We start from the raw sequence: 20,040 nt of genomic DNA, 5'->3' as shown, positions 1-20,040 counted from the left end.
TCGGCACGTGCTGTGTGGGCATCGCATACCTGGAGTCAGAAGCCTTGCCGTGTCAGAGTCATTGTCTGCTCTCACATCCCACTGCACAGCGTTTCTGCTCCCTTTTCTAGTGCACCCCAGGCATGCACAGTGACCCAAGGTGCACACGTCTCCGCTTCATCAGTGCATTGAAGGGAACAGAACTGCGCTCGCTGACATCAAATGGCAAGGGGATATCAATCATGGAGGAATAAGTGTGATTAGAGCAATGATTCTCTGACTCTAAGGTCTCTTTCACACAAGCAAGTTTTCCGCGCGGGTGCAATGCGTGACATGAACGCATCGCACCAGCACTGAATCCTGACCCATTCATTTCAATGGGTCTGTACATGCGTGGTTTTTTTCCACTCGTCAGTTCTGCTTGTGATTTCAGGTATGCTGTTCGCAGCTGTTTTCTTTTTTTTTTTTTTTTTTTTGCAAAAACGCAATATTTTACACTTTTAATAAGGGCAAGGTCCCCCAGCACTCTGCCATCTATTTAATCGTGACCTGTTCCCTATTCGATGGGCTCATTTTAGCATCGGCATAGCATTTGCAGTTCCCAGATCTCCCTTAGTTCTACTGAATTGGACATAGACCACCATAGAGTCCTCTACTAAGTCTGGGTCACTAGAATAGTAGAGACTTGTGCAATTCTTTTCAAGCATTTTTATATATTTTTCTTTTATTTAAAGGAAAAACAGATGTTTACGAGATGGTGACTTTTGCAAAAGACAGCGTCAACTCTCACGTGATATCACTGGGTCCTAAGAATTTCCCTGGAAACGAGAGAGAGCCGTGGCTGGTGGACTTCTTTGCTCCTGTGAGTAGACAATATTTTTCGCGCTGTGTTTCCCGTGGTGCTGGAGCTTCTGTTCCATACGGCAGGTTAGGCTATGTTCTCATCATGTTTAGCATGACCACCAGGAATGGGGATATTTTAGCCTAATGGAGGCCGTAAACGGTGTCCTTTTGGCCTCCATCTGGACAGCCGTCTGAACTAGCGCAGTAGACTAAACTGTTCTATACAGTACTATCCAGTACAAAAAAATAATAAACTCCTGGCGTTTGGATTTGGTCAAGGAAAAGCTACTCATTTGTCAGTGAAACCAAAGCCACCTCACCTGTGAGGGATCCTGACCAGTCTGCTTCAAGAAATATTTGTTTCTGCATCTTGTTGTTCGTCTGTTATTCCTCCTGGAAATGTTTGAATAAACTGACAATTGGGTTTTATATCCCCCTTTATTAGTGGGGCATGTCGCTAACCATCTGACACTCTCAGCACTGGTAAAGTGTTTCCGTGTAGAGATATTTATTGTACTCTTTTATATAGCGCTCACATATTTTACAGCCTTGTACGGAGACTTGAATAAGTCCTTGTCCCCACTGGGGTTCCGTGTGTTTTTGGGGGAGGAGTGTGTGAGTAAACCACACAACGATGGGGAAAACATGCAAACTTCTTGCAGATGTTGTCCTTTGTCACCTTCGTACCCAGGACCCCAGCGCTGTGAGACCACCTTGCTGCCCAATTGACGAGGGGGGCGCTAACACCCCGTTGTGAATTTATTGATCCGTTTCCAGGAGGACTAACGTAGAAATTGCACAACACAGAGTTCTAAGAAAAGGTGCTCCAGCATTGTCCTTTCATGGGGGATGCAAGTGTTTCCTAAAAACCAAATGTGCTCTCAAGGAAACCATAAAACTGTGTCCTGACCCTATATATGTAATTTTTGTTAACTTCTTTAATGTTTAGTGGTGCCCTCCGTGTAGAGCCTTGCTGCCAGAATTGAGAAAAGCATCAAAGCGGGTATTTGGGCATGTGCGGTTCGGCACTCTGGATTGCACAGTTCATGAAGGTCTCTGCAATATGGTAAGTGAATTATTAAGTGCAGCGGCACTGTATCGTGCAGTATGAATATTGTCCTGAACTATTCGTGTCCACATCCGATGAATGTTGTTTCTTTCCCTTACAGCATAACATAAGAGCCTACCCAACAACCGTAGTATTCAATCAGTCTAATATTCACGAGTACGAGGGACATCACAGTGCAGAGCAAATCCTGGAGTTCATTGAGGTACGGTATGTTTTATAGTCGCATCCCTTAGTGCTCCTCATGTAATGCTGCAGATAATAGTCCTTTAAAGGTCTGTCCACTTTCAGAGACGAGAAAACCTCCTCTGCGTTTGTCTTATGCCCTATTGCGTTTTATTGTGAAGAGATAGTTATGAATAATGATCAGCCTATTGCAGCTGCTATTGGAAGTTTATCTTTTACTAATTACATTCACTGCAATAATATTCTTTACATTATATTATACCCTATTGGCTTCGTCCTCTGCAAAAATTTGGGATGCTGTCTTCTACTTTTGTCAAAGTTAGTTTCCAGGACTTGGATATTGATGAACTGTCTTCCAGATAGGTTATCATTATCAGATCGGTGGGGGTCCAACACCAGCATCCCCACTGATCAGCTGTTTTGGGCAGCCACCGGTGCCAGAAACCATACATTGGATGGAAATGGAAGCAGATAGCTCCGCGCACTGTGTAGTGGCAGCGGCCAGGGTGCTGCAGCTCGGCTCCTGTTCAGGTGGATGAGATCTGAGCTGCAGTTTTTAGCGGCACCAGAAACTACACCGTGGAAGGAGCTTTCCGTTTACTGTACAGTTTCTCATCTGGATGACTGCCCGAATCAGCTGATCGACAGGAGTACTGGGTGTCGGACCCCCTCTGATCTGATATCGATGACATGTCCTGTCCTGAGGATAGTATATTAGCATTGAAGTCCTGGAAAAACCCCTTTAAACTTCAGATTTTGACATCCTTCTCTTAACGTGCAGGATCTTCGCAATCCTTCCGTTGTCACTCTCACACCTGAAACTTTGAAGGAACTGGTAAAGGGACGGAGTCGTGATGAAATCTGGATGGTGGATTATTACGCGCCTTGGTGTGGACCATGTCAAGCCCTAATGCCCGAGTGGAAACGCATGGCACGGGTATACCCTACAGTCTTATTTAAGCGTTGCGGTCCTAGTACCTAATCCATGTTCTAAGAAAGTTGATAATGTGATTCGCACTTTTTGGGTTTGTTCAGGATGGGTTATTGGTCATTTTTGTGGGTTAAAAGACGAATACGTATGTGTGGTGGCAACGACAGGGAGGATATGGGACAGCAGTTTATGGTGTGCTGTCTTTAGAGTAAATCAGTGATGTCCATGTCATTTCAGATTTTAGGAGCCAGTTGGTTCACTCCAGGAGAAGATAGAGGCCAAGCAATAAGACCTCTCATAGACGTCAACTGGAAGCAACCTAAAATGTTAGATGCAAATAGCAGGATTTTTAAGCTTTGTTCATATCCTATTAAAGGAGTTTTCCAGTATTAGGATATTGATGGCCTATAAAAGATCGGCGGTCTAACTCCTTTCGCAATCAGCTGTTTGAAGGCTGCAGCAATGCTTGTGGGAGCGCTGGAGCCTGCATTGTTTTCATGGGGCCTTCTACCTGCATGCTGTCTACTTCGTGGCAGCAGTCCGTAATAGTTCTACTTGATTCTCATCTCATTCACAATGGGAAGACCCGGAAGTACCTTACTTAGTAGGTGCCGGAGCTTCTTTAAACAGATGATCACTAAGTGCAGAGAGTCAGACCCCAACTGATCGGATATTGAGATCCTATGTGTTTCCATGGTAGACTATGGGCTACTGGATCCCTATATAGAGGGGTATACTTAAAGAGGACCTTTCATCGGTCCAAACATTGTGAACTAAGTATCAGGACATACAGCGGCGCCCAGGGATCTCACTGCACTTACTATTATACCTGGGCGCCGCTCCGTTCTCCCGTTATGTCCTCCGGTATGTTCGGGGACTTGGTTATAGTAGGCGGAGTCTGCCCTTGTCCTGTGGGCGTCTCCTTCTCCTAGGCTGTAGCGCTGGCCAATCGCAGCGCACAGCTCACAGCCTGGGAGAACAAACCGAACATACCGGAGGACATAACGGGAGAACGGAGCGGCGCCCAGGGATAATTGTAAGTGCAGTGAGATCCCCGGGCGCCGCTGTATATGTCATGATACTTAATTCACAATGTTTGGACCGATGAAAGGTCCTCTTTAAGGCAGTATTCTTGACTGTGTACATTTGACAGAAGGCTCTTTTACGTGATGTGAACAGAGCTTTGCGCATATTTGTTGCCTGATTCTTTGAAGTTCCTGGTCTAAAGACCTATTGGACCCAAAACATATCTGAATAAAAAAATAGGGGAAAATTTACTAACAGAAATTCGCCTATTTCTGCGCCTATTCCCCGCTCACGCCAGGTCTGGCGTGGCGGGGAAGGCGTAGAAAATTGTCTAAATTAAAGGCAGCAAGGAAGCTGGCGTAGATTTAGACCAGCGGTGGATGCACCGATGTTGTGTAAAGGCAGGCGCCTCTTCATAACTTCGGATCCAGCACACGGGGTTAAGACCGGCGTCTAAAACCCTGGTCTTAATAAATGACCCCCATACGGTTCACATTACAACTGAGAATAATTATACTTGCGTCCTAGTGACGGAGTCTTATATATCTCTTACCATTTTACTGCAATGGGATTTTCTTTATTTCAGCATGTAAGCGGATTGATCAATGTTGGAAGCGTTGACTGTCAGAAATACGGCTCACTTTGCAGTAAAGAATATGTCCAAGCTTATCCAGAAATCAGGCTTTACCCAGCAAACCGGGACAATCCTAATTATTACCAGTGAGTAGCACCGTCGTGTTCTTTCCATGCAAGAGCGGAACTGCCGCATGTAATCGCGTCTTTACTTCCTTTTCTTTCAGAACTTATAACGGCTGGCAGAGAGATTCCTATTCACTCAAAAGCTGGGGGCTTTCGTGAGTAGTTATTTATTTGTATGTAATTTTCCAACAAAAGAAAGAAGCAAATTAAGGGTGCATTCACAAAACACGGATCCGCAAAACACTGATACTGGCCATGTACATGCCGCATCACGGGGGATACCCATTGGCTTCAATGGGTCAGTGGTCCTTATATTGAGACAAAGTATAGGACATGTCTTTTTGCTGAGCAGCCGCATGGATACGGATTCACACAGAAGGAACATGTGGATCCATTGAAGTCATTGGGTCTGCACTGTGACAAAGCATGCACATGGCCAGTATCCATGTTTTGCGCACCGTAAAAATAGTTCCGGTGTTGTAAATGTCCCCTAATTTAGGTCTTTTACTATAATATGCTGTTCCTATGTAAGGACATCATATTTTAGTTACAGTTCCATATTGCTATATAGCCACCTGTCAGTCACCATGTCGTATGTGTCCGGGGTATTCTTTCAGTGCTTTTAGTAGCAAAATACTGCAACATTTTTATTAGTTTTAGGTACTAGTAGTATTGACCTGTGGCTATATTATGGTCCCATTATGTAGGATAGCATGTTAAACTTTAAGTTTGTTCATATGATTACACATATGTCATTTCATCTTCAGTATCCTAAAAACATCAGAAAAGAATGTAAGAAGTGATTCTGTCGTTAACCTTTTTTTTTCTTTGGTAGTTCTATGAGGATAGGTCATCATTATCATTTCCTGGATAATTTCTTAAGTGTCTGAAAATGTGGTTTATTAAACCAGACACCCCCTTAAAAATGGTCTGGAAAATGGAAATCTCAGTTCTAATTGGCTGCTGTTTCTGTAGGACAGTGAGGCCCGCGTTTTATAGAAGAGATTTTCCTGAATGGCATGTTTGCTTTTCTTTCCATCTAAACAGATACTTGCCCAAGATTGCCACTGAGCTCACGCCTGAAAGTTTCAACGAGAAAGTTTTAGAGAGCAAAGATCACTGGCTTTTGGATTTCTACGCCCCGTGGTGTGGCCCATGTAAGAGTTTTGCTCCTGAATTTGAGTTTGTGGCCAGGGTAAGTATTTGGCAACTTTGTGTCTTGCTGAGTGATTTATATTGGAATGGAATAACCAGTCGCTAATGGTTTCAGTTTACTGATCTCAGGGGTCCTGACATCCTAGGGGGACGGGCACACCGTCTGGTTTCCTGATCCAGTTTTGAAAGACAAAAATCAGAAGTAGAGAAATTAGGCTACTTTCACACTGCCATTTCTGGGTCCACCTGTGAGATCCGTTTCAAGGCTCTCACAAGCAGCCCCAAACGGATCAGTTTAGACCCAATGCATTCTGAATGGATAAGGATCCGTTCAGAATGCATCAGTTTGGCTCCGTTCAGCTTCCATTCCGCTCTGGAGGCGGACACCAAAACACAGCTTGCAGCGTTTTGGTGTCCTCCTGGCGATGCGGAGCCAAGCGGATCCGTCCTGACTTACAATGCAAGTCAAGGGGGACGGATCCGTTTACATTGACACAATATGGTGCAATTGTAAACGGATCCGTCCCCCATTGACTTTCAATGTAAGTCAGGACGGATCCGTTTGATTTACACTCAGACTTAGATTTTTTTTTTGGACAGAATAATGCAGACTGATCTGTTCTGAACGGATACTGGCGTTTGCATTTATAGGTGTGGATCCGTCTGTGCAGATACCAGACGGATCCACACCTAACGCAGGTGTGAAAGTAGCCTTATAAAGGAGAGATACAACTTATCCATTTTTTTTTTTAATTCACTCCTGGTTTTGGCTTCTAAAACTGCAACAAGAAACTCGACGGTGTGGCCATACCCTAAGAATAAAGCGATTTAGTAGGTAAGTTAGGTAACTACAACCCACGTGATTGGGGCGCTGGTGCATTTAATTGCACAGAGGGTATCTGAGAGCTCTACTGTGCAGAAGGAAAGCTGAAGGGGCCTCAGAAGTTCTGTTTTCCAATGGTGCGGCTCCCGGAGGTTGGACCTCCACTGGTTTAAGAGACTGCAAAATTGGAATATATCAGCCTCTTGTACAGGAAGACCCTTAGAGAGACCACACGTTAGTGAGGGGGTCCCAAAGATCTCTTCTCCTGGCTGCTTGTGCCTCTTGCTAATAACTCTGTTGTGCATCCACTACCACTTGCCTGTGTATATGTATGTAAGTGTGTATTGTATATAGATAGGTATCGTATATAGTGTATATCAAACCTGTATTGCTGCATGACATAATGCCCTTTTCAGGTTTTAGCCTGAATGTAGTAGCATCCTTCTACGTGTTGTGTGATGTGATAGAAAACCATTGCCTTGCTCTATCTGACCCCTTCTGAAATATTGTGCCTTTTATGCATTGTTTTCCAGCTTCTTAAAGGAAAAGTGAAAGCTGGAAAAGTGGACTGCCAAGCTTATGGACAAATTTGCCAGTCAGCGGGCATTAGAGCATACCCTACTGTGAAATTTTACCCTCACATGGGATCTAAAAAGGTATTAGCGATATCTTTTTCTACACTTGCATGTTGTATACAGTGAGGCGGCTATGCCATGTGGAGCTTGACTGGTGCCCAGTTTTATTGGCCCTATCTTCTTCCAGAATTTAATCCGCTCCTATTTTTTTAAAAACATTTCATAGCTGTTCTAAATGTGCAATTTTACCAGGATATGTACTGATCTGGAGATTGATCTGTTGTGCAGAAAAATGTGCTAGGTGAACACGTGGATACAAGAGATGCCAAAGAAATAGTGAAAATGGTGACGGCAAGACTAGGATTCTTACAAAAGCAAAATCAGCCATCTCGGAAGGTAAATGTATGGATATTGTTCAACCACTAATTTAGCAGTTCTAACCCTATGGGCTTGTACAGTATAGTAGTTTTAAGCTAGCTATGCACATTTAGTCTTTCGTTGAGCAAACACATTGAGAACAGAGGGGTTTGGTCGACACACTGTGTATATGGCGAGTACCCAACAGATGATGGGCGGGCAATAATAATAATCATCCTTTTGTTCTCCTGTTAACATAAGCCACCACCAGAGGTGTCTGGCAGCAACCTTCTCTGCTCTCCCCAAAGAATACACATACATGTACAGCCAAGCCGAACGTGTATGTATGTGGGAAGATGGATTGAGACAGATAACCGTTATGGAATGTGTATGGCGGGCTTCAGAACATATATTTACTAGACTTTTTTTTACTGATGACCTATCCTCTGGATAGGTCTTCAGTAGTGTTGAGCGAAGCGAGCTTTTGGATGCTACACCCAAGTTCAGTTCCAAGTTTTAAAGTGGTCTTCCACTTTAAAAATCAACTACCAAAGATATTCAACAAAGTTTTCAGCTAATCGGAGCCAAAACACTTTTTTATATTTAGTATTAATCTGAAGTTTTGAACGAAGCGACTTTGGATGTAGCATCCGAAGCTCACTTTGCTCTTGCTCAACATTAGTCATCAGTGTCTGATCGGTGGGGATCCAACACCCGGGATCACCGCCAATCAGCTGTTTGAGAAGACACCAGCGCTCACAGTAGCGCAGCGTCCTTCTCGCAGCTTAGCCTAGGCCATGTGATTTCATGCTCATTGCTCACATGGCCTAGGAGCAGCTCAGCCCCATAGAAGTGAATGGATCCGAGCCCGACACCAAGCACAGCCGCTATACAATGTACGGCGCTGTGCTTGGTGAGCTGAAAAAGGGCTGTGGCGCTACAACGAGCTCCAGTGCCTTCTCAAACACCTGAATAGCAGGGGTCCCAGGTGTCGGACCCCCACTGATCAGATACTGATGACCTATCCACAGGATAGGTCATCAATAATAAAGTCTTGGTAACCCCTTTAGTCAAACCAGGGAAGAATTAAGCTTGCCATGTACGTTAAGATTTCTAAAGTGTGTGGGGCCTCCCAAGTCTCCCCTGACAGCAGATGTCGGGGAAGTTAAGGAATCGGGCACATTGGATTTCCGTTCTCTGGAGATAAGGCACTGGCAGAGGTTTCTTCCCTCTCCCTTCATATGCATGTTCGTCTGGACAACCACATTAAGGTTTGTTTCTACTCATGTGTAATATGTTTGTGCTTTCTAGGATGAATTGTGATGCAGAGGGGATTATTGACGTTCACTGATTTCATCTTCAGTGTGTACTGATTTGGGCTACTTAAAACTCGTACGGTGGACATTATGAAGGACCATGCCTGATGAGGATAAGAAGCTGCCACCTGCACTTAAGAAGATGTTGCCTTTTCATTCAACAATAATTTGGAGGTGGATACCTCCTATTGCTGGCGTTTATTTCAGGGCTTGTATTGGTTTAGTTTTCTGAAAGTGCCCTAAAAAAAGAGAAATAGAAAATCTATGACACTTGTGATCAGAACGATGACATTTGCAAGCACCAATCGTCTCTTGTGTATGCTCTCCTTCGTCATTTATAGCATATACAGGGGAGTGTCTGATGGAGATCCCTTCTCTGGGACATGCAGCTCTGTGGACCCACCTGGTAGGACAGCTGCTACATCCACGTGGAGAATGAATAGAGAGGTGGCCACGTGTGTGTGGTTTTCTCTATATTTCTATGTGAGTTGTGCGAGCTGCAGCCTGTGGATATGGCAGAAATGTCCAAAATGGGAATACCATTTGAAGTCATTTTGGCTGGCTTTGCTGTATCCATTTTACTGTAGGTGATTGAAATCAGTAGAATAAAAGTTTTACTAGAAATTATAATTTTGCCTTAATGGAATTTAGGACAGTTTCTCAACTTAATGGGGAGCTTTACTGTTTGTGTTAACACGAGAGATTCTTTCCTCCATGTACAAGAAATAGAAAAGGGTGACGACTAAATCATAAGGGTGTTCCCATCAAATACATTTATGGTATTTCACCGGATATACCATAGATGTGTGATAAGTGCGTGTCCTACCTCTGGGAGAATGGGTGTCCTTATTACATGGCAGCTCTCTTCATAGATTCCAATGGAGAGGTGACTTGCGCGTGACCCTTACCATTGTAGCCCATGGGAGAAAGAGATGAGAGCGTCCACGTCTCCACCGCAGTTTACGGGGAACACTGCGTCTGTGAATTGGCGAATGAGGGTCACAGGCTCTGACCCTGGTTCTCCTACACATATGAAGCATTTACAGCCTATCCTGTGTATCTGCCGTAGATGTACACGATGGGAATAACCTTTACCTTGTTTCTTTACTTTTACAAAGTTGCAAAAAAAATAAATTAATTAAAGGGGTTATCACGTGACAGACGCTTGTCCCCTATCCACAGGATAAGGGATAAGTGCCTGATTGGCGGCGGGCCAACCGCTGAGCCCTCCACCTATCACAAGAATGAGGGCCTGTTACAGTGGAGTGGCGAGCACTCTTGCAAGCTCTTGGCTATCTATGACAGTCCCATAGATAGGGGACAAGTGTTTGGCATAGGACAACCCCTTTAAAAATACCCCACCATTTTATGTATACAGCTCCTGTGCAAACGTAGGTGTCTGCATGTATGCACACTACAAACTATCCCTGGACATATTGTATATTCACATTCTCTACCTCTTCTGCTGCGGTCTGTAAGTTAGAAATAAAGGGGGGTAGATGGAGGAAAAATAATAGTTTGTAGAGTGGAACCATGGAGTCCCATATGTCTGCAACGAGCTGTATAGATCGCCTGATATTTTTAATTAAGACCATAGACTACAGTTGCTTCAATTCTTATTTTAAATGCATTGGAGCAATATAAAAATTGCTGAAAAGATGGACCCTCTAGATCAGGGCTGGCCAACATGCAGCTCTCCAGCTGTTGTAAAACTACAATTCCCACCATGCCCTGCTGTAGGCTGATAGCTGTAAGCAGTCTAGGCATGCTGGGAGTTGTAGTTTTCAAAAGCTGGAGAGCCGCAGGTTGGCCATCCCTGCTCTAGATGCACAAAAGCAGCTTGTAGTCCCAGATCTAAAAAACACATGGGGTCATTTATCAAACTGGTGTAAAGTAGAACTGAGTTAGTTGCCCATAGCAACCAATCAGATTCCTCCTTTCATTTTTGACAGCTCCTTTGGAAAATGAAAGGTGGAATCTGATTGGTTGCTATGGGCAACTAAGCCAGTTCTACTTTACACCAGTTTGCTAAATGACCCCATTAATCTATTACAAGACTACTCCTAAAATATACAGTCTCGTCTTAGTATTTATTTTCAGTCTTGCAACATTCTGGACTCCTAAATGTAAGAAAAAATAAAAGTGCTATAGTAGAAGTACTGGACTGGCCTTGGTCTCCTTTGGAGCCTGGAGAATCCCAAGATTGATCCCCAAACGCCCTTTGTGAATGTGGTAGTTGTTGTCTGATTTGTGAATTAAAGTAACTTTACTACTGTTACCAAGCCAGCAGATCCCATAACTCATGTACACCTTCAGTCATGTGGTTTGATTTTTGTGTGTGTTGTCTTCTTTAAGGGAGTGTGTCACCAGGAAATGATCTGTTCAGCCTGGCTCAATGCCTTGTAGGAGTAGCTCCGCTGAATATAATGATGTCTTTCACTTGTATGCTTCATTCTGGAGAAAAAGTACTTTTAATCTGTTTGTAAAAGAGTTAAGTGCTCTGAGGGCTGGCCTGAGCCACTCGGTGCACTCTTGCTCCTCCTGCTTCCTCTGTTAGCTCCTCCTTCTCGCTTGATTGAGAGGTCAAGGAAATTAAAAGGAACAGCCACGAAAAAGGCGCCAATCACCTAGTTAACGTTGTCAAGAATAGGAGCAGTGACATAAGTATAAATATAGTATTGGAAAATATTGTCGCCTTTTAGTACAAGGAAAAAATCGGGATATTAAAAGTGTGTGTATGTATATATATATATATATATATATATATATATATACATATATACATAAACTCACTTCACCGGGGAGGTAGTGTATGGGATATACTCAAGACACCCATAGGCTCAACTTCCCCGCCTGGATCGCTTGTGGAATCTTAGGAAGAACCGCAGTCGCCACGGATGGTACTTCTGGCAATTTCATTTTATTTGTATCACAGCCAGGCTTAATGTGTTTCGGGGGTGTTACCACATACCTCCTTTTTCAGGATCAATCAGTATACATATAAAATCTGAGGTGTATGGATATGTCTTGTATGTGGGTCTTATATATATATATATATATATATATATATATATATGTGTAGTGTGTATTCCCGCCTGATTTGTGCACGGGAGAGGATTACATCACTTCCGGTTTCAGAAGCTATGTGTTCCACAGTGAAACGCATCCCCGTTGTCTCGGATGTATATATGTTAAGTGTTGTACAGGCAACGCGCCTGTCAAGTTATCCTTATGCCAATCCAGTCCCCTAATAGTTAGAAAGACGTATGGGCCGGGGAAGGGGGATAATAATTCCATCAGGGCTCGGGCGAGATCGTAAGGAGGCAACTTCTGGTTTTCGCTCTGGTGGAACGCATAGGCCCGCGCACTATCACTTCCGGTTCAAATAGAACGCAGAAGTGAAACGCAAAGGCGTGCGATCGTCTGTCGTTCCTGAGTCTATATCTTTGGGACGGGGAACAAAAAAAAGGAGGGGGGGGCGATATCAACTTATTCTTATAATGTTCCAAAATATAATAGTACAATAATGATATTTTGTTGGGGCCTGTAAGCATATGGGGTAGGTGATTATATATTTATATATATATATATATATATATATATATATATATATATATATATATATATATATATATATATATATTCCTCGATGTTATATTTATCTAATGTCTTTATTATATGTATACTTAATATTTTCCCGATCGCTCATGCGCTCCAACAGTCTATTGTGACACTATCATACAGTGGCCATATGTTGGCACCTCCCCTTTTTATCTAAATTTATTTTTATTGTATATATATATAATTTTAGTCCTCGATGTTATATTTATCTAATGTCTTTATTATATGTATACTTAATAAATAAAAAAAATAAAAAAATATATATATATCTATCTATATATATCTCATCCAGGACAATAAATATATAGTATGCAATATATAAAAAGTATATATATCAAATATAGTGTATAATATCCTAATGCAGGGTTGAAATAAAAATAAAACCAAAGGATTAATAAATAATGCGCCATTAATATACAGTATAATATGATGGGTATACAAATGATAGTATAAGATATAGTATATAAGAAGATAATGGGTATAGAATAATTAATCTTAGTATAAATAAGTGTATACATAAATTTGTATGGTAAAACTAGGTAAAATAAGACCAAATAAAATCACGATGACTTCTCTCGTCAGTAAAAAGATGGACTGGGCGAAACACAGAGTTTGAAAAATCTTTTTGTAAAATACTAATTGAGCACATAATATTTAATAGTTTGTATATTCCAAGGATTCATTGATTCCAAAGGGAGATAAAGTATTGAGACGATAAATCCAATACATCTCCTTTCTACATAATAATTGATAGGATTGCGGAATCCACTCTAGGGGGGGTGACTTTAAGAACAGAGGGGTCGCTGTCGTGGCAAATAGAGAAATGTCGGGAAACACTGTGTTAGGACTTTCCGTTTTATATTCCAACGGTGTTCAATCATTGTTTTCCGAAGGGTTTGAGTAGTTCTGCCAACGTATTGTAAATTACATGGGCATTGTAAGAGGTAAATGATATTGCTGGTCCCGCAACCCATATCGTGTTTCAAAATGAATGTTTCATTTGAGGAGAAGCTCGTGATTTCTTTTTTATTATGGGTAATGATAGCACAACATTTACATCTTTTCATATTACATCTATATGCCCCTTTCCTAATGGAGTTGTCTTTTCATAATGGAGGGGTATAGGGTTTCATTCTTTAGAGTTTGTGCTCTTCGATGGTAGTTAGTTTTTAAGAACTGGATCTTTTTGAGTACCCCCCAATGTTTAGTTAATATTTGTCTAATGGCCATGTGTTTTAAATTCTACCTAGCTATGAGGCTCACCTGGGAGTCTATATGGGTTTTTTGTTGGGCTTTTTTGGACTCCATGTGTTTTTGTTTCAAGGCTTCCTTTTGACTTTCATTCAGAATTCTCTTAGTGGATTCTTTTAGAAGTCTTTTTTCGGGTACCCTTTTTCTTTTTCTTTTGAAGCGATGTTTAAGGGTCTCGAGTTGCTGTTTCATAGCATGATCGGAACAATTCCTTCTGACCCTCTTCATCTGACTGAAGGGAATGTTCTTTTTCCACTTCTGGTGATGGCAACTGGTATAGTCTAAATAACTGTTGGCATCAACTTTTTTGAAGTGGGTTTTTGTAATGATTCTAGTGTCTAGTGATGAATGTCTAAAAAGATGGCTTCTGTAAAGCTGTACTCAAGACTAAAGGTTAGTCCCCCAATCGTTGGTATTTAGTGTTTCTATGAAGGACAAAAGTATTTCCACACTCCCATCCCAAATAAAAATGATATCATCAATGTATCTGCGATAGAATCTGATGTTTGGGTGGGAGAGTAGGCCGAATCCTGTCCTCAAAGTCCCATGAACAGGTTCACATAAGAAGGGGCGAATTTAGTCCCTATTGTGGTCCCCTCTTCTTGGATATAGAAAACCTCATTTAAGAAAAATAATTGTGATATATAAATTCAATAGCCTTCAGGATAAAATTATTTCTGGGATTCCGGCACGGTGGAGTCTGTTTTCAGAAAATTACTTATTGCTAAGAGCCCTAAGTCATGTTTAATATTACTGAAAAGAGAGGACACCTCTAAACTGACCCATATGAAACCATCCCTCCATTTCACAGAGTCTAAAACATTTATGAGATGGGTTGTATCTCTTAGGTAAGAAAGAAGTTGTGTAACATAAGCTGACAAATTCAAAGTGAGGGATCCAATCCCTGATATAATGGGTCTCCCTGGGGGTTTCTCAAGGGATTTATGGATTTTGGGTAAAAAATAAAATTGTGACAGGGATGGGTGGAGTGTCATAAGAAGTTTCATAAGAAATGTATCTTCTTTTTTGTCAATAACCCCAGAATTGAACCCAGATTCAATGAGTTCAAACAGGTATTTTTTGATTGAGAGGGTCAGCAAGATAAGAGGTCTATGCAGGTGACCAGATGAGATGACTCTGCTACTTGGCCCTGCCAATCATCAAGGAGAGGGAGGGGGCTGGCAGGGGAAGCAAGAGGAGTAAGGGTGCACAGAATGACTTGGGCCCGCCCTTGGTGCACTTGACCGCTTATTTGCATGTGGATTAAAAGTACTTTTTCTCCAGAATGAAGCAACAAATCGGTAAGTGAAAGAGATCATTACATTCATCTGAGTTAGCCCTACGAAGCATTGCATAGAGTACAACAGGGAATCTCCTGGTGACTGTTCAAAGGATGGGTTTCTTGTTAAAACCACCGGTAGTACTGCAGCTATTATTCACCACGTGGTTTAATATCTTGCAGTAGACTCATTGATTGCTTTCCTGGCCACTTGCATCTACACTTTGTCCACTGCATTTATTTTATTTTGGAAATGCCCTAAAGATGCCGGTGAACCTAACCTAAAAGATGATGTGTATGACATCAGAAACCTATTCAATAAGTAATCTCTACATTTTCTGACCTGTTCTGCAGACTATGCCACTATAATCGTTTCTAACTGGGAAATTGAGCCGTTTTCTCTCCTGTGGAAAAGCATAATGGATGCTGTTCTACCTTTATGCACAGCTACATTTTTATATTTCCGGTCTAGATTCTCATCTGAAAACTTGAAAGTGCCTAATATTTTCCCAAGGGGTTTGTGCTTTGCTTCTGGTTAAATTCCATAGCCACAAGAAGATATGATGCAGCCTATACTGTGGTTTCTGATTTGTATATGCAGCATATTTTCTCCTATGGTTTACCGTCTGTCAATGTTTTACAGTTGCTTAAGTACAGAAAAATGTATAGTGGATACCTAATAGATATATTTCGGATAATCGGACGGCCTCATTCTTTAGGACGGACCCCTCTTGTGCAAAGAAATATATGTAGTAATTGTCAGAGTATTGTCATACTGGTATGAGTTGTTTTTCAGGCTGCTTTAACATGCTGTCATTAGAGATGAGTGAATTTCAGGTTATGAAATTCGTTCACGCTTCTTTTACTGGAAAAAGGTGAATTGCGTTACCATGGACCATAACGGGATGCCTTTTAGAGGCATTCCGTCATAATAGAAGTCTATGGGCTGCAAAACGGATCTGTCCCGTTCCTGTTATGCAGGAGAGGACTCCCCTGCATAACGGAACAGATCCGTTTTGGTGCCGATAGACTTCTATTATGACGGAATGCCTCTAAAAGGCATTCCGTCATAGAATTGCGTTATGGACCGTGGTAGCGGAATGCATAATGCACTTCACCTTTTACCAGTAAGCGAAGCGTGAGCGAATTTCAAAATATGAAATTCGCTCATCTCTAGCTGTCATGAATGCTAGAGATTCCTCATTAGGGCATGTGTGGTAAGAATGGGGAGCAAGTCTCCTCACCTTGGGTCCTATTTATTGGTTGCAGAGAGAACAGAGCCTTTAGGAGTAAAGGCAACGCCCCCATTGCTCCTAGAGGATCATTTGTAGGGATGAGCGAATCGACTTCGGATGAAACATCCGAAGACGATTCACATAAAACTTAGTTCTAATACTGTACGGAGCTGGAGCTCCGTACAGTATTAGAATGTATTGGCTCCGATGAGCCGAAGTTATTGCTTGGAACCGAACCAGAGTTCGGGAAATGTTTTTTTTACAGTACCAATTTATGAAGTTATTGCGTGAAGTCTTGCGAGACTTCGCAAAGCAATAACTTCGGCTCATCGGAGCCAATACATTTTAATACTGTATGGAGCTGGAGCTTAGAACGACGTTTTATGCGAATTGACTCATTTGCATATATTAAAACATCATTTTTCTCAACGAGGTGGACGCATATGAACATTGGACTAACACAGATGTCTTCAGCTGCCAAGTGCACATGTAACAGGTCAGCCAGTGTCATAGCTACAGATCTGCTGACAGATGCCATTTAGGTGGTCACTTGTTTCACCCACCTTTGCATAAATCGATAATACAGGTGAATATATAACTTTAATATATCGTAACAGAAAAAAAATGCCTTTCTCCCTCTAGCTCTATTCTTCCTTCCCTCTCCATAGACTACTATGGACACGTGTGTCTTTTTTTCTTTTCTTTTTTTTTTCTCTCCCTTACTCCAGCCCACTCAGTCTTTCCTCTCCCCGCTCTATAGACTTCTATGGGCAGCATGTGATCTGATCTTTCAGTAGAATGTTGTTTGGGAAGCATTTTTCTCTGATAAGATATATTACAACATTTCTTATATTAACCCGTCCTATTGATTTATGCAATGTTTATTGAAACAAAGGTAACCATCTAACTTTTGGATGTCCATTTTCGTGCATCATTTATATAAATTCATTTACAACACTACTGTAACTTATTATGTTCATATAATACCTTATACTCGCTATACAGCGCAATCATTTTTTCAGTGCCTACCTCAAATGTAGGCCCACGTAATCTCAAAGTCTAGCTTCAGTCTTGCTGAGATTCGCAGCAGATCATTTAAAATTCCATTAATTGCTGCTCGCTGTCCCCATAGAAACAGACTACAGAATTTCCCTTTCTTACATTACAGTGTATGCTGACTGCCATTTTTTTGTCTGTTACTAAGGAGATGGAGAGAAGCGACTGAAAAGATTTTCAGCGGCATAATGCAAGTCATAAAGAAACTGTTCCTGTGTCGTCTACTTATTGTGGTATTAAAAATATGTTTCCAATAGGTCTTTACTAAAAATGCTTCGCTGTTTGTCTTCTGCAGCCTGCCTGTGTTCTCATACATTGCAGGCTTCGCTGTTCCATTCAGAGTGAAATCCATCAGACAGATTGTCTTGAGCATGATTCAGCTCCAGTGAGCATTTACAAGCGCTGATGGGAGAGGGACTACCGACTAAGAAGTCAGAAGAGATTTCACGCTGAACAGACCTATGCAGCCTGCAACACCCTTCTGCAGGCTGCAGAAGAAAAATGATGAAAAATATTGAATGGAGACCTATTGGAAAAATATTTTATTTACGAAAATAAGTGCAGTAAAAAATGCATTAACGGATTCCCATAGCTTATAAGGGACTTGTCAGTTTAAAGTTTTATTACTTGATAATGAAAGGCTGTGCAACTTTATAACATACTTTTTAATTTCCTCCCAAGTCCAGTATTACTTCTTGTTGTCAGTGAATGAAAACATTTTTCGGGTTTGTCACTGTCTAGCAGTCTATGCAGTCCTCTGACCTAAATAAAGCTTTATTACAGATCTCCTTTACAAATGCCAGTGTGTTAGCGGTTAACTACATAGTAACAACTGATTTACTGACAGACAGCAAGCAGATATGTTGAAAATGATGAGGAATTGAAACAAAAAGCATATTAAATAATTATGGCGTTTTTAGTGATTTAAAGATTAAATGCCTATAATGAAAAAGAGTGCTATTTGGTAGCCTAATTGCCTTTTGAAGCTATACACTCCATGCATAGCAATGTTGGGTAGAGAAGAAGGATTTTTGAATAGTACTTGAATTGTAGTTATTTACTTCCCCTCTGTTAACTTCTATGCCTTATCCAGCTGTTTTTATATCTGCACAGAGAATTTGCTAGTTAATGAAGTCCTTTAATTCCAGCAGCCTCTGCACTGTTTCAAGTTGGTAGCCTCTGCATTGTGTGGGTGTTATTACAAACATTGAAAAGCAAATAGGAGTGACAATAATAATGTAAGCTAGCAGGCTTGTATCCCTGACCGGTGATTGGTTGCATCTCCACTATATCTGTAACATGGCAGATGATAACTTCCTGTTAGCAAATTAGACATGAGAGCACAGGGAAAGACTACTCAAATGTACTGTGCATGAGCATCTAAGAGCAGTGTGAAGTTTTAGTTTTCACTTTTACTTTGTGTTTTGTTTTTTATATAAGACTGGGCAACCCCTTTAAATGTTGTATAACCAGACTACATTTTAAAATGGTTCTTTCAAGTTGGTGCAATATTCCCACAGTCTGGTGATTGGACAAATCCTCCCTGCAGTAGTGACTGTTGCAACTGTAGTTGTATGCTGCTTTTCTGTGACCTCGGGTGAATTCTATGGTTGGCCAATGCACATGCATCTTCACTGTTACTACATTTGTTTTCATGAACAGAGATTATCTCGGACTTTCATGGTTGTTTAATCTTTGATCCGCAAACCATGGAAACAGCCAAGGTATGGACAGATGCAATATTCTTGTGATGTGTAGTGTACCCATTGACTGACTGTCAATTTTTTATGGTCTCTTTCAGTTAATATCTTCATTTGGCCTTGTCGATATATGACTACAATAGACAATTTTTTTTTATCACAGATCATGGTTGATTACAATATTGCTCATATCACATGTTTGTGTCTTGCATTTGAATGTCTTCAAGCTTATTACAGTTTTTATTCTATTTTATGGAAAGCCTTTTTGAAATTGTTTTGTAATAAAAAGAAAAATTACAGCCAATGCTTGTGTTGTGTTTTATACTTAAAAAAAACATTAGGAGTTTTGAAAGCTGTTGATGCTTTGAGCAGTATTATGCTGGGAAACCTTGGGTTGATGTGGATGTTCTTGTGAAAGTACTACCTAACTACTGTTGGAAACAAAGTACATGCCTCAGGGCAACGGCATTCCATAATAGCAGTCGACTCTTTCGGCAGGATAATGTGCCTTCTGTCACTCTGCAAAAACTGTTCAGAAATAGTTTGAGTTCAAAGTGTTGACTTGGCCTCTAAATTTCTCAAATCTCATATGGACTGAGCATCTATGAGATGTGCTGAAAAAAAAAAAGTTTTCACTGCCTGGTCCTATCCAGTGGTGGCGGCAGTTGCAGAGAGAGCAGAGCCTCTAGGTGTAATGACAACTCCCCCTTGCTCCTAGAAGCTCATTTGCATATATTAAAACATATAGTGCATATATTAAAACATAAGTTTTCTCAGCACTGTGGGCACATATGAACATGGGACCAACACAGATTCCTTCAGCCGCCAAGCGCACATGCAACAGGTCAGCCAGTGTCCTTGGGACAAGTCTGCTGACAGATGCCCTTTAAATAACTTATGGTTCTGCTACTATCATCAGAGGTCTTGTGGAGTCCATTCCTC

At 41.4% G+C, this 20,040-nt stretch overlaps 1 protein-coding gene across 2 annotated transcripts in view; it reads left to right on the top strand.

Annotated features, from left to right (window-relative positions):
* Positions 1 to 10,110, top strand: part of DNAJC10 (DnaJ heat shock protein family (Hsp40) member C10) — a 48,150-nt gene extending 38,040 nt beyond the window's left edge. For both annotated transcript variants that reach the window (XM_040440082.1, XM_040440084.1), the window contains exons 14-23: positions 714 to 841; positions 1,772 to 1,888; positions 1,992 to 2,093; positions 2,856 to 3,011; positions 4,618 to 4,751; positions 4,832 to 4,885; positions 5,778 to 5,925; positions 7,242 to 7,364; positions 7,572 to 7,679; positions 8,952 to 10,110. In XM_040440082.1, coding sequence (XP_040296016.1) covers positions 714 to 841; positions 1,772 to 1,888; positions 1,992 to 2,093; positions 2,856 to 3,011; positions 4,618 to 4,751; positions 4,832 to 4,885; positions 5,778 to 5,925; positions 7,242 to 7,364; positions 7,572 to 7,679; positions 8,952 to 8,963 — 1,082 coding nt within the window. In that variant the 3' untranslated portion in view covers positions 8,964 to 10,110. The remainder of the gene's footprint in view (positions 1 to 713; positions 842 to 1,771; positions 1,889 to 1,991; positions 2,094 to 2,855; positions 3,012 to 4,617; positions 4,752 to 4,831; positions 4,886 to 5,777; positions 5,926 to 7,241; positions 7,365 to 7,571; positions 7,680 to 8,951) is intronic.
* Positions 10,111 to 20,040: the final 9,930 nt, after the last annotated feature.

Source organism: Bufo bufo, chromosome 7 (genome assembly GCF_905171765.1).
Source record: "Bufo bufo chromosome 7, aBufBuf1.1, whole genome shotgun sequence".
NCBI lineage: Eukaryota > Metazoa > Chordata > Amphibia > Anura > Bufonidae > Bufo > Bufo bufo.
The sequence above is the reverse complement of the archived record's forward strand: the minus strand, read 5'-3'. Positions and strand labels throughout refer to the sequence as shown.